We start from the raw sequence: 15,017 nt of genomic DNA on the forward strand, positions 1-15,017 counted from the left end.
AAATGAGAGTACCCCTAAACATTTTTTAAGAAAAAAAGCACTGCTTTCAGCCACTAATGTGTACATAGCCTAAGACTCTGCTGCTGCTGCTGCAGCTGCAGCACACAGATCAAATTCATTTTGTAAGCAGAGCACACATCCTACCTTTTTCCCTAACAGGGACTCAATGCAGCTTACCACAAAAAAATTATTTCATTCCATTTATCTGTTGAAGGTCGTATACACGATCACTTCCCTCGCACGTTTTTTCTTTACAATAATCTAGTGAGGTAGGTTTGGCGGAGAGGTTGCAGTTTGCTCAAGGTGACAGGTGTGTATGTGTATATGACATCTTTATGTGCAGTGAGATCAAAATGCAGGAGATGCAGACTAGAACATCCCTGTTTTCATCTGAGAAACACTGGAAGGTATGGGCTCAACCCATGATAGATGAAAGCATCATACTAAAGGATAAATGTCATATTTTATTATCCCTGCTTACTTCCAAGATGCTTTGATATTTATCTTCTGTATTCACTTTGCTGGTGTTTTGAAAGGTGTTTTTTTTAAAAAAAAAATAAAGTTGAAGTTCTTTTCTCATCCTGACTGACTTTCTTTGGTGAAGAACCAATATATTACAAGTTTTAATGGGAGTTCCCCCCTCTCCACCAGAAAATATTTATTTTGCAGCTTAATCTAAGAACGCTGTACCTTTTTTTGTTCTCTTGTGAAATTTCAAAACATGCATGCTTGTCATTATCTGATGAGGAAAGACTTACTAATCACTGTTGAATAACTTCACTGGATGTAACAGTTTGTGTCACTGTTTGTGGTCACTGTTTTTAATATTGTATTTTAAATTGTTGTAACATGCCTTGGGGCCTTAGGGTGAAAGGTGGGTGAATCATCATCATCATCATCATCTGTAGAGTAGAGCTGACTGTACACAGCTCAGTCAGGCATTTGAAGTTGTTTTACTTTAGGGATACCTGTTCAAATGTTTAAATTTGTGAGTACTAATCCATTTAATTTGTCTCAAATGTGACTGAAGCAAAGGGAAACCAAGTGCTTGATCCACAAACCACTTAAGCTTCCCTGCTTGGATTTTGGACCACCATCCTAACCATGTCTAGCTAGAAATAAGTCCCAGTGACTCCCAAGGAAATGAATTTAGGATTACAGACTTAAACCACCTAGCCCAGAATAATCCAACTGGAGTAAAAAAGGGACTTCGCCATTCAAAACTGTCTGACTCAAAAGAATGGTAACAATAAGATCTATACTGACTTCTCCTCCAGTTCAATAATTATACTACTGAAATTAAGAAAGCTTTGGTTAGCCAGAAATTATGATGTACATGAAATGCTATGAAAAGAATAGTACTGTATAGAAAAGCAACGCATAAAATCTTTTTTGTCAACTTGCAAAGGAATCTACAATCTTTATTTTCTAGAAACTGAACAATGATAATTACAAAAGTGACAAAGAGCTTCACATTTTGCGCTTCTCTTTAGTCACTACAGCTTTTGGTTGAGCTTATTCTTCGCTTACAACAACTTTCTTGTGCACCTCTCGGGTCTTCACCCGGAGCTTGTTAACCTGGGACTCAGCAATGTCAGCCCGCTCTTCAGCCTCTTCCAGCTCATGCTGAATCTTGCGGAATTTAGACAGGTTCACATTGGATTGTTCCTCCTGAAAATGGATAAAAATATATGAATCTAGGTACTGGATTTTTAACACTTAAATAGTATAAATGATTTTGAGGGTAGGAGAAAGCATAAATCTCAGTAGCAGCATTTGGACATAATGCCAAACCTTGGTTGGTTTAGCTTGACTGTTCTTTGTACATTCAGACCTGCCCATGATATTATTGGTCAGTATATTACCACTTTAATACTATTATAGGAGATGATAATGTCTTTAATAGAAATGCACAGTTTTTATTGTGAACTGCAATGTGTACAGTAAAGTGGTATGCAAAAGTGACTACAGTGGTACCTCGGGTTACATACGCTTCAGGTTACAGACTCCGCTAACCCAGAAATAGTGCTTCAGGTTAAGAACTTTGCTTCAGGATAAGAACAGAAATTGTACTCCGGCGGCGCGGCAGCAGCAGGAGGCTCCGTTAGTTAAGGTGGTGCTTCAGGTTAAGAACAGTTTCAGGTTAAGAACGGACCTCAGGAACGAATTAAGTATTTAGCCCGAGGTACCACTGTATTGCTATTTCGTATTGCTTTAATTACTCAGACTGCTAAAGGATCTTCTCCTCTTAAAAACAATATGAGCAAGGTTTCTGCAATCTTCCCATTATGAAAATTTGGGTTCATGTTACTGAGGGCACAATCCACTGCTAATTGTTCTCACATAAGTCTCACTTATGTGAAACTCCCCTGTTTCATGCAACTAATTCTGCCACATGGAGACTAATTCATTTTGTACTTATTGATAGAAATGAAACCTTTGCTATATCAAATTTACCTTCATAATTCTAGCTCAAGCTACAGCAAGTTCAGAATAATACTTACAGCTTCTTCAGATTGTCTCTTGTATGCTTTCACTTTCATCTGCAACTTGTCAACCAGGTCCTGGAGTCTAAGAACATTCTTTCGGTCTTCCTCAGACTGGACAGAGCAGGATATTTTTTTCACAAAAGAAAAGAAAACAACATGAGTACATCTGATTATAAAATGCTTTTACCAGTTCCTCCAAAAGATGCAGAAAAAATATATCTGTCCTCACCTGGTAGGTTAGTTCCTTTACACGTCTCTCATATTTGCGCACACCCTTGATAGCATCGGCACTGCGCTTCTGCTCATTCTCAACTTCAGCTTCCAGCTCACGTACCTGGGGAAAATGGAATTAGCCATTAGCTGTCCAGCTGGTCAATTTGTTCAAGAAGTAGAACTGAGTGAACTTGTTTACAAGAAATACATACTCTGTGCTCCAGTTTCTGGAGCTGCTTCTTGCCACCCTTCATTGCCAGCTGTTCTGCCTCATCAAGACGATGCTGCAAGTCCTTCACTGTCTGGTCCAGGTTCTTCTTCATCCTCTCCAAGTGGGCACTGGTGTCTTGTTCCTTCTTGAGTTCCTCAGCCATCATGGCTGCCTATTAATAGAGAATTTTTCCCCAGTTTAGGAAACCAGCCATGCCAACTGCAAGCAGGATTATAGTTTCAAAAGAAAATCTGCCCAACTCACATCAGTGATGGCTTTCTTGGCTTTCTCTTCTGCATTGCGGGCTTCCTGAATAGTCTCTTCCACTTCACTCTGGATTTGTGAGATGTCTGTTTCCAGCTTCTTCTTGGTGTTGATCAAGCTGGTATTCTATACAGAATGGGAGATCATAGTTTTCGTAAAGGACCAAGCCTAAATATGTCATGCACATTGCTTGCATTTTGTACAAAAGAATGATGCTGAGTACAATTGCAGGTACTCGGAAATGAGCCACAAACATTTCCCCAGCATACCTATGGTGCAGAAACCAGCTCTGTTGGGCTCCCCCCTCCCTCAACTAGGGAATGGGAAAGGAATTTGGTTTGGTTTACATTTTAATTCACACATCCTGAAACCATGTGTAAAACTTAAATACATCTATATTTCAAAATGTGCCCTTCTCTGAAGTTTGTGATGCAAAAAATGTGTGCAGAAAAACATATTGAGGATGTGTGAATAAAGATGCATTTATCAGTGAGAATGACATACCAAATGTATTATATTAGGGAAAATTGCTTGCATACAGAAATGTGCATATTAAGAGAAAGGCACACTAAAATGCTGCTGCTATTGTTTCTAATAATAATAATAATACAAATTTTGTGTTACTTTTTTAAAAATACAAACTGATGAGGAAACTTAGTGAACTGAAGATTGGAAAAATGAGAAACGGAGAGAAATCAAAACAGAAAGATTCATTTATCCCTACCCTCAACTGTTACTTGGTTATTTCATCAGGTTCCTGCCAAGCAACTATCATTCTATCAGGCAGCATCAGAAGGAAACATAGAAATGAGGACCGCTACATCAACTCCATGAGGAGACCAGCTTCATTTGGCTCCTCTTACTAAACTGTTTCCATTCTATCTGGTCATTATAACAACTATGCTACTTTAATAACTGGTGCCTGTTTTCCTCTTCCCTCCTTATGCCTTTTTCTTCTCGAGTCATGCCTTGTAAATCACCTTCCTATGACTATTTTGTTTGTTATTGATTTTACGTAAACTTTTCTGGGACATTTATTGGCTAAAGGGTTTGCTAAAAACGTGCTTAATAAATAAATGAGTTCCCTTCAAGGTCTTAATTGAGTACCAACATCCACTTCATGTCCCTTGACAGTAGTGATTCTTAATATGATGAGAAAAAGAGACTGTGTGGTGATGAGTAGGTTAATTGCCTATTTACTCATTAGCAACAATCTCTTTATTTCTGGAGCAGAGCCTACATCTGGCTTTCCCCACTGGCTTATCCCCATGTCCTTGTGTGTGCCCATTACATATTAGAAGCTCACCTGGGTGTGAAGAAGTTGCACGCGCTCACTGGCATCCAGAAGTTCCTGTTCTGCTATTTTCCTGCCCCTCTCTGTCTGTTCCAGAGCTGCACGGAGCTCCTCAATCTCAGCCTGCATCAGATTAGCTCTGCGCTCAACCATGGCCACTTGCTCCTTCAGATCTTCCTGGCTTCTCATAGCTTCATCCAAATGTATCTGGGTGTCCTAAAAAATGATATTGAGATATTATTGTGAGACCATTCTTTGCACAATATCACAACTGTATCCTGATTACAGAAATATATATGTACCTTAAGTATTCCTTGGGTGTTCCTGAGGTTCTTCTGTGCTTCAGCAGCTTGGCGGTTGGCATGGCTCAGCTGGATTTCCATTTCATTCAGATCTCCCTCCATCTTCTTCTTTATTCTCAGGGCATCATTCCTGCTCCTGATCTCAGCGTCCAGTGTGCTCTGCATGGACTCCACAACTCTCAGGTGATTCCTCTTCAGCTGATCAATTTCCTCATCCTTCTCTGCAATTCTCCTGTCAATGTCAGCCTTCACCTGGTTGAGCTCAAGCTGGATGCGGAGGATTTTGCCTTCTTCGTGTTCCAGTGAGGCCTTAAGAAAACCATTTATGACAGCTGTTAATAATGGACTTAATTTGACAGCTGTTTCCTTATTGAAGTACGCTCAACATTATATTGAATATACTATTTAGCAGTGTATTCACCACATTTCCATACTCAAAGCAAGCCATCTCAGAAATGCTACCTGTTGCATGTTCAGCTAGGTATTCAGAACTTGACCTGGGGACATCTTGACATAAGTTGAACCTGAATTAAAGGATGGTCTTCACTTGTACCAAAATAGAACTAGACAGCTGGTACTTAAAATTCTAAAGGTCACAGAGTGGCTTTTAAACTGACCTTTGGGGAAAAGCTGACAAGAACTGGGGAGCATCTGTAAGGGATGAAGGTGTAAATGTTCCACTTCATCAAAAGAGGATGGGGTAAAAAATAGCTGTAAGCATACAATAATGCTTCTATTTCCAATGGCCATGCATGAGTGCTAACAGTTACTCAGCCAAAACAGTACCATCTGCACATAAGAGGGAAGTATCAGAAGATCTGAGGGAACAGCAATGTTTGCAGAAGTGCAAAAAAGGGTGGGACTCAGAAGCAGCCTACAAGAGAGCAGAGCTTGCTCAATGACCACAGAATGTTGATGGCTGAAGGGCAGGGAATGGAATGGAATGGAAGAAGGCATTGCTGACCGATGGATTGAAATACTAAACAAGAGAACTCCACATTGCAGCATTTTGTTGCAGGTCCCATTTGTGACACTGAACAACAACAGGATTGGACTATTGCCTTCATGCCCTGCTTGTGGACCTCCAAGTAAAAAGCAGATTGTAGGATTAAATGGACCTTCAGTCTGATCCAGCAATGTTCTTATCTTATCATCATCCTTCTGGTTGCCTCTTCAATTATTTCACAGTATTACAGATCAATAATCTGTGTCTTTTCATTATGCATAATTGTATTGTTTACCTCAGCTTCCTCTAGAGAAGCCTGCAGTTCAGATTTCTCTTGCTCAATCTGCTTCTTCACTTTCTCTAATTCATGGATGGCCTTTCCACCCTCAGCGATCTGTTCCGTGAGGTCAGATATCTCCTCTGTTAGTTTCACACAAAGAAAGGAGAAAGGAGATTAATAGTATTTATGCAGCTAATAATAAACAGATGTAGGAAGGTTTGGGAAGGAGGATTTCAGTTATTCATCCCAGCTCCACTATTTGGAGTGAACTATTATAGTACTAGCATTATTTTATTCATTTATTCATTCATTTATATTAATTTATTTATTACATTTTATATACCACCTGTATCTTCCAAGGAGCTCAATGTTGTGTACATGGTTCTTTTCCTCCCCATTTCATTCTCACAACAACCATTTGAGGTAGATTAGGCTAAAAAATGGTGACTGGCCCAAGATCACGCAGTGAGCTTCATGGTTTAGTGGGGATTCAAACCCTGGTCTTCCAGGTCATAGTCCAGCACTCTAATTGTTATGCCATACTGGCATAATTTTAGATTGCAGCCCTGTGGGTCAGACCTATTTTATTTTTAATTTTATACAACACTAATGACCTAAAATGTAAGGCTCCTCATAAGCCTTGTGAAGACTGCATAATAAAACTGCATGTTGTGAAGACACTCATTGTGAACTCTTATGCACACGGGTGTCTATTCTAGCTTTGGGGAGAAGGACTGTATGAGATATCCCATCCTTATGATCTACTGCTTCAGCTCTGCTAAACAAACTTCACAGTTTTTTTGCAGTTATTATGAAAAAGTGGTTTTACGTTGGAGATTCTTGTTTTCACGCTTCAGAGTTTCCAAGTGATCCAAAGATTCCTCATAAGCATTCTTCATCTTAAAGAGCTCTGTGCTGAGAGAGCGAGACTCTTTCTGGGAAGCTTCCAGTTCAGACTGTGTTTCCTCATATTTCTGTTTCCAGTCTGCCAGAATCTGCAAAACACCAGAAAGAAGAAACATCAGAAATAAGAAATGTGTTCATGTGTACCTGAGGGTTTGTTGCAATGTGCTGAGTTTTCTTTCAAATTATGGCCAAAAGTACCTTATCAAAGTTCTTCTGCTTCTTATCTAGAGCTGCACAGGCTGCATTGGACCTTTCCACATCAATCATCAGGTCCTCCACTTCATTCTGTAACCTTTGCTTTGTCTTCTCAAGGGAAGCACATTTGGAATTCACAGCCTCTACGTGTTCTTCAGCATCCTGCAGACGCTGAGCCAGCTTTTTCCTAGAGAAATGTGATCACAACACTTAGTGATTCTTAATCATCCAATATAATAAATGGCTTACTGAGAATGGTCCATGCATACTGAGAATGGTCTCAAAAACAAATTTGATTTTCCATTCAAACTTTGTCTTGCCATGTCATCAGCTCCTTCCATGTCAACACTGATATGATTGCATTATTACAATATATCTGTTGCTCTGAGCCTAGCACAAATTACTCAGTGACCTGTTCTGTTCACTGAGTGATACAAATAACTATTTCCCCCAATTCCATCTACACAATGGCATACTTTCTTCTACTTTTGAGTTCCCTTTCTCTCCCTTGCTCTTGGTTCTTGTACTTACTTGGCTTCCTCTAACTCTTCTGTGCGTTGAATGGCATCTGTTTCATACTTGGTTCTCCACTGAGCAACTTCACTATTGGCCTTAGACATGGCACGTTGCAGCTCAGCCTTGGCTTCCTGCTCCTCTTCAAACTGCTCCCGGAGCAAGTCACAGTCATGACGGGCAGATTGCAAACCATGGGCAAGTGCATTCTTGGCCTGAAATACAGAAAGAATTTAGTAGTTATGAATGTCAGGGTGTTACCCATGTCTGTTGTTATGTTGCATAGTGTCTATTGCATTTGCATTTTTAATGTTTATTTTTAGCTGCCCTGAGGAAATACACAAAAATTTGAGAAATCTCCAACATGTCATCCCTGCCTCATTTTACATCTTCCTGTCCACATCCCACTTATTATGCCAGTATTCTGCTCTTGCTCCCAAAGTCAGCTATTCTGACTCTCCAAAGAGATGGAAGAATTGTGGAGAAAACACAAGAGAGCGATTTAATGCTGATGTCATGATGTGGTTGTTCCTTCAAATGTGAGTGAACGAATCATAGCTATACCAGAATAAATGCCTAGTTTGCAAGCAGCCTAAGATAGGTAAGCACATGCAATCTTTTGCCCATTTGAATGAAAGAATAGAGAGACCACCATAGGGAGATATCTAGAGAAGTTTCCTGAGCAACCTTAGAGCTTCTGAAATGAGAATAATTAGGATTTCTGCAGAATGCACATGGGTGTCAATAACTGAATAGGAGAAAGAGGCCCTGTGTTGTTTAGAACTGTGATAGAGGGTCTGCAATGTTGAACAGAATACACACCTTTATCTCTTCCTCAAGCTGCCTCTTTAGTTCCTCAATCTGTTGGGTAAAGGCTTGCTTGCCTCTTGTGAGCTGAGAAATCAGTGAATCTTTTTCTTCAACTTGGCGTGAGAATTCACCTGAAAAGAGAACGGATTAAATGGAATATATACCGGTACATATTATCTATGTATCTACTGTATGTATAGATCTATGTATATTTTGTATAGTATGTACATATTTCTTTTTAAGCGGTGGTTGAAATGACCTTGATGGTTATAACAACAAATGCATTAATTTATTTGTAACAACAAATTAATCATGTTCACTATTCATAAAATATTTTTCTTAGTAGTTATAAACTATGACTAGCCACACTTAGATAAACCTCACTCGTTTGCTAACAAGTCCTATTGCAGCTGGAGAAACTTACTTTCAAAAAAACAATCATAGAATCAGATTTCATAATGAAATCGTGTTGCAAGAAAAGGAAAAAGCATTGCCCTAAACTTATGTGCAGTTAAGATTCAATTGGATAGTATAGACATGGTAGATTGGTACTTTGCAATCTTTGGATCTAAGAATTGCAGCATTAAATAATTTACTTTCAGTTTCTTACCAGCTTCTGTCTGCAGACGAGCTCTTTGAGCAGTCAGGTCATTAATAGTGCGTTGGTTCTGTTCCTCCTTTGCTTTAAGTTCACTAAGCTGGTCTTCTAAAGTGCGGCTTATCTTTTCAAGATTTGCCTAAATGTGAAATAATAAAGTGTATAGCTATATAAAACAGCTGAGGCCAGATTTAGCTAACTGGCCCTGCCAGCAGAAACCTGCACACTGACCTCCACTAGCACAACAGGCCTTTCCCCTCTCCACCTGTGCATGCTCCCTCAAACTGGTTCTGGGTGGTGGTAGGGATAGCAAGCAGATATGCTTGCACTGAAGAAGCAATTCACTTAGTGCTACAGTGAATTCCTCTTCCATTTCCCCACATAATTTATCAAAATAATCTGACTAGAGCAGTGTCACATTACAGTATGATACACATTGGGAAGAAGTATCAGGAAAGTGGGGGCAGGGATAAATAATATTTATCACAACAGCACTGAGATAGTGCTTATTTAGGTGACCATGCTTTATGTTTGCTATTATGGAATAATTTCTGTAATAGTTGGTAAATTGTAATTTTGAATTGTTGTAAACTACTTTGAATTTCTTTTTAAAGAAATTACTTTATGCAAATATTTTTATAAATAAAAAATTCAGTATTATTATAGACATGGCACCAAATGACAGCTACTCCAGACACTCTTCTGGTTGTCCCTGCATGAGCCAGGTGGATCATTTGCTCTAAGCACATTTTGTAGATTTAAGGTATAAATAAAGTTTTGTGTAGACCTATACAAAAAAACTTAGAAGCTGCTCTCTTACATAAAAATCCAATATACTATCCACTGTTCCATCTGCTTAATATGAGTATTTTGCTTTTGCTTTTAGGTACTTGAATGGGTGCTACTGTAACCCACGTATCAATCTCTTTATATCCCCAAACCATGTGTTTATTATTACATTTATATACCACCTTTTCTTCCCAGGAGCTCAATGTGGTATACATGGTTTTCATCTCCTCATTTTGTCCTCACAACAACCCTGTGAGGTAGATTAGGCTAAGAAGCTACCCAGAGAGGTCTGGCCCAAGGTCACCCACTGAGCTTCATGGCGGAGCGGGGAATCCAAACCTTGGTCTCCCAGGTCATAGTCCAACTCTCCAACCTTACAACCTTACAGCATACTGGCTTTCCATGTAAGATTGTGAATTCTGTATGTTGTGCCTCCACCTGGTAAAGCTAAAGGAAAGTATATACTGCTGCAGTATACCTTTGCTTTGGAAACTGACTCCATATTACTGGCAAGGTCATCAATCTCCATCTTCAGCTCACTCTTCTCCTTCTCCAGCTTCTGTTTCACACGTTGCAGGTTATCAATTTGTTCCCCAAGTTCAGCTGCACTGTCTGCATGCTTCTTGCGGAGAGCAGATGCAGTGGCTTCATGTTGCAGAGTGGCTTCTTCAAGGTCCCTGCGCATTTTCTGGAATTCTGCCTCACGTTTCTTGTTCATCTCAATCTGAGCTGCGGTTGCCCCACCAGCTTCCTCCAGACGCTCACTGATCTCTTCAAGTTCTCTGGAGAGATCAGCCCGCTGCTTCTCTGCTTTGGCCCGAGATGCACGCTCAGCCTCAATCTCTTCCTCCAGTTCCTCAATACGGGCCTAGAGAAAGAGAAGCAGCCATTAACAGAGTCTTCCCTGATGAACTGATTTTCATATGATGGAGTCAATATGTGCTTGACTTGCCTGTAACTCCTTTATCTTCTTTTGAAGCTGGGAGCCCAAGGCCTGTTCATCTTCAATTTTGCTTTGTAGCTGGCTGATTTCAAAGTCTTTCCTTTTCATAACAAAACACAAGGTTTTCTCAGTCAAATTGAAAGAGGGCTGGGTGCCATAAAGAGCTCCCAAAAGGTCTTCTAGACAGTAAACCATACTTACTTCTTAAGCTTTTCATCCAGCTGCTGCTTATCATTCTCCAAATCCATTGTGGATTCCTGGGCCAGCTTCAGATCACCTTCAAGTTTCCTCTTGGATCTTTCCAGGTCCATGCGAAGTTTCTTTTCTTGCTCCAGGGACCCTTCAAGCTAAAGACAAAGAAGGGACAAAGACTTTGTCACTCTAATACTACTTTCAGCCCCACAGTTATTCTTCTGCATGTGTTGGTGCTTACATCGTCCACTTGCTGCTCCAGCTTGGTCTTTGCTTTGGTCAGAGTATTGACTTTGTCCTCCTCTGCCTGCAGGTCATCCAAGGTCTGTTGATGGGCCTCTTGGAGGGCTTTCTTTTCCTTGGTCAGTTTGGCAATGGTCTCATCCAAGACTGCCATCTCTTCAGTGAGATTTTTCACCTTTTAGAAATGAACAAACAGATTCAATGTATCATTCCACCCTGGAATGATAATACAACATTCTGACTATTGGTTGCAGATCTGAGCACATTATGATCATTACCTTGTTTTCTGTGGCATGCTTCTCCTTTTCCACCTTGGCCAGTGTTAACTCCAGATCATCAATGTCTTTCTTCAGCTCTGAGCATTCATCTTCCAGTTTCCTCTTTTTGGCTGTCAGCTCAGCATTCATTTCCTCCTCATCCTCTGCCCGTTCAGTCAGCTCCTTAATTTTAGCTTCCAGCTGAATTTTGGTTTTGATCAGCTGGTCACATCTCTCCTCTGCATCTGCCAAGCCATCAGCTTCCTATACAGGGAAAATGTATGTCATATAGCAATAATATTATTATCCTACTTAAGAAGTTCATGCACACGCAGATCTCTTGCACAGAATCTACTTACACAAAGGAATGTGCACATGGCCTCACCTTTAAAACTAATTGTTAAGCTATTCAAGGCCATATTCTTTCAGTGTTCAAGTAAATCACTCTTTAATAGACACTGGTTATGTTGGTATATCAAATACCAAAATAAACTATATTCACCAGTATACTATATATGTGTAAAAAAATACTTATGTCCAATTTAACTTTGACTGTGGTGAACTATTACGTAGAGGATATGTAGTATGTATATAAGATATACAGATTTATTAAACATAGCCACATTTCTCCTGCAATTTCTGAATTCCTCTACCTAAACTAGTCTAGAGTGAAGAAAAATGTATGTTACCAACAATGCTTACAGATTGGACTTGGAGTTGCAAGTCATTCTTCTCTTGCATCAGAGAAACCATTTTTTCTTCCAGTTCCTTCACTTTGGCATCTGCTTTGGCAAGGCTTTCTTTAGTTTTCTCAAACTCTTCCTTCATGTTGGCCATCTCCTTCTCTGATTCAGCACTCTTCAGCAAAGGCTTGATCTTGAAGTACAACTTCATCCAAGACCAAGTCTTCACATTCATAAATGAACGGACATTGTATTGAATAGTAAAGATGGATTCTCTGTAACAACCAGACAAAAAAATAAAACCTTGATGATGAAAACGACAACAGTGTGATCAAAGTGTTTAATGAAATTCTTTTGTGACTCTCCTAATAAGAAATATGAACTGTCCGATTCTTGTCCAGTTGCAAAACAGGTCTTAGACTGCACTACTAACTACACTTATCTGGGAGTAAGTGTAGGTTTATATCTCAAAGAAGGAGTAAGAAAAATGAATATATTTTTTTTCTTTATAAAGAAGGGGTTGATATTTTCAGGAGCACATGGGGTATATGAAGAAATTTATCAAATAAAGCTTCCAAAAATAGGACTATTTTATAAAGTAGTTCAAATTTCATTATGCTTCTTTGGCATAGCTGTCACTTTATTTTTATACTTCTTACACTCAAATTTAATACAAACCTAATAAATGTTAAGAGAACTGCCACTTAGTGCCACTTCACACACAGTCCTTTTTAAAGGTATACAGTGGAAGCTCAGAAGCCAAACGCCTTGCAACTCAAACTTTTCAGGTCCTGAACAATCGAAAACTGGAAGTGAGTATTCTAGTTTTTGAATGTTTTTCGGAAGCCGAACGTCCAGCATGGCTTCCACTTGACTGCAGGAAGCTCCTGCAGGCAATCAGAAGCCGTGTCTTGGTTCTCAAATGGTTTCAGAAGTCAAACAGACTCCTAGAACGGATTCAGTTTGAGAACCAAGGTACGACTGTACTTCTTACAAGTTTTACATAGAATCTGCCACAGAATTTGGAGAGTAGCCCAAAGAGTATTTTATATATGTTATTATTTGTAATCCTTGTGTAGGGCATATTAACATGATAGGCCAGTGTGGTCATGAGTTCTATTACAGATGGCAAAACTCTACCTCCTTTCCATCATTTTTTGGAACTCCACCCTTGCTAAGTAGCCACGACACATAGCCTGTGTACGTGTAATCAGCTGTGCCAATTTGTCATCTCTCATCTCCTCCAGAAGACCCAAAAGGCCAGCTTTGAAGAAGACCTGGGAAAAGAAAATATTACAAAGTATTGGTCACTGTCTCAACAAACTCTAATTTTACAGTCTTGTAATAAAAACTAAATTTACCTTTGTGTGGCCAAATTTATATTGGGTGTGGTCAACATCAATAGATCCAAGAAGTTTCTCAGAAGCCTTCTTGCTATCCATGAACTGTCCCTCGGGGATGGCACTTGCATTTAAAACTCTATATCTGTTAGAAGAAGTGGAAGATAAAGATGCTTATGATTTGATGCCATGTTCATGGAACTCGGTCAGACCAATGGTCCATCCGGTTTAGCATCTGATTGTAAATGTTTAAACAAATATTATTCCTAATGGCCATTTACCTAAATCAGGGAGACTAGTAAAATTTAACTGAGGCTAAATTTAACTGGGGCCTTCTTGTAATCTCTTCATGCAAGGACTATTAATTGTCACTGATGGCATTTCCCCTCCTTAAGCCTTTTGTCCAAACGTGGTCTAACTGCTATAATGCAATATTAGAAACAGTCAAAAAGCAACTCAAAACTATTGATGGGGAGGGGGGGCAAAACAACTACAAACAACCAATTGGTTAATAATTGGGGGGCAGTCTGACCTCTGTTTGAAGTCACCATAAATAATCCTGCTGGGGAATCCCTTCCTGCAAATTCTGATGCCCTCCAGCACACCATTACATCTCAGTTGGTGCAATACAAGTTCATGTTCCATGGCACCTTAGAAAATAAGAGAAGATATGAATACCAAAATGTATACAACTGGTGCATCACATCTTTCTTTTTAAAAATCAAAGTAGAGTTCTGTGTCTTACCAGGGGTTTTAGTTTCATTGGGGATTAGGCAACGCACAAAGTGTGGATGAGTACTCTTCAGGTTGCTCATCAGTTTGTTTAAGTTCTCCTGTGGAATTAGAAGCCAGAGCCTGGTTAACAAATTCCACACACATATGCAAAACTTCCTTTAAATTTCCCATAGGTAGTAAGAAAAATTAGAGAAAGACTCTGAAAAACCTCTATGAAATTGGTGTGTGGTTAACCTGATTGGACTCATACTTCCTCTGACAAATTGAGAGCACAAATTGGGGTTGCTCCTAGATACCTAGGTGGATTTTTCAAAAAATCATCCTTGTCCGATTCACAAACTGCACTATTCTAGTGATAAAGACTTGGGCACGTTCACGTTTGCCTTGGTAATCTCCAGATCATAGACCATTGTGAGACTTCAGCTAGACTAGAATGCAGTGACCTAGTGTTTTGTATAATTTATTTATCACATTTATCTTGCCCATTCTCCAAGAAGCTCAGTTGCATGCTTTCTGTTCTAGGACTAAGCAGTCTTGGACTCTTAAACTCTTGATGGATCTATCAGAGCATACAAAGGTGCCTTCTACTGAGTCAGAATATTGGTCTGTCTAGCACAGTAATGTTTACACTGACTGGTAGCAGTTCCTCAGGATTTTAGACTAGAGTCTTTCCTGAGCAAAGATAAAAACGGGGGTCATTTGTACACAGGCAATGTACTCTACCACAGAATTTCAGCCTTCACCTATAATACATTTCTCTTGTGCTTAGAGGCATGCTGGTGTTCTGTGATTGTGAAATCTAGGGTTGCTATAT

At 39.5% G+C, this 15,017-nt stretch overlaps 1 protein-coding gene across 1 annotated transcript in view; it reads right to left on the reverse strand.

Moving 5' to 3' along the window:
• The window catches only part of LOC308470374 (myosin-1B), an 87,183-nt gene that overhangs the window by 30,600 nt on the left and 41,566 nt on the right, over positions 1–15,017 (reverse strand). Inside the window, exons 18-40 of the mRNA XM_080993566.1 lie at positions 14,214–14,301; positions 14,001–14,118; positions 13,490–13,613; positions 13,269–13,405; positions 12,148–12,403; positions 11,467–11,709; positions 11,187–11,363; positions 10,955–11,100; positions 10,763–10,853; positions 10,289–10,678; positions 9,034–9,160; positions 8,436–8,554; positions 7,632–7,828; positions 7,104–7,287; positions 6,829–6,994; positions 6,015–6,139; positions 4,774–5,082; positions 4,484–4,687; positions 3,178–3,303; positions 2,915–3,085; positions 2,719–2,823; positions 2,505–2,600; positions 554–1,671 (exon numbers count right to left, since the gene is read on the reverse strand). Of these exons, the coding sequence (XP_080849692.1) occupies positions 1,516–1,671; positions 2,505–2,600; positions 2,719–2,823; positions 2,915–3,085; positions 3,178–3,303; positions 4,484–4,687; positions 4,774–5,082; positions 6,015–6,139; positions 6,829–6,994; positions 7,104–7,287; positions 7,632–7,828; positions 8,436–8,554; positions 9,034–9,160; positions 10,289–10,678; positions 10,763–10,853; positions 10,955–11,100; positions 11,187–11,363; positions 11,467–11,709; positions 12,148–12,403; positions 13,269–13,405; positions 13,490–13,613; positions 14,001–14,118; positions 14,214–14,301 (3,855 nt within the window). The 3' untranslated portion in view covers positions 554–1,515. Of the gene's footprint in view, positions 1,672–2,504; positions 2,601–2,718; positions 2,824–2,914; positions 3,086–3,177; positions 3,304–4,483; positions 4,688–4,773; positions 5,083–6,014; positions 6,140–6,828; positions 6,995–7,103; positions 7,288–7,631; positions 7,829–8,435; positions 8,555–9,033; positions 9,161–10,288; positions 10,679–10,762; positions 10,854–10,954; positions 11,101–11,186; positions 11,364–11,466; positions 11,710–12,147; positions 12,404–13,268; positions 13,406–13,489; positions 13,614–14,000; positions 14,119–14,213; positions 14,302–15,017 lie in introns of the transcript that reaches the window.

Source organism: Podarcis pityusensis, assembly GCF_964106645.2.
Source record: "Podarcis pityusensis genome assembly, chromosome: 2".
NCBI classification, from domain to species: domain Eukaryota; kingdom Metazoa; phylum Chordata; class Lepidosauria; order Squamata; family Lacertidae; genus Podarcis; species Podarcis pityusensis.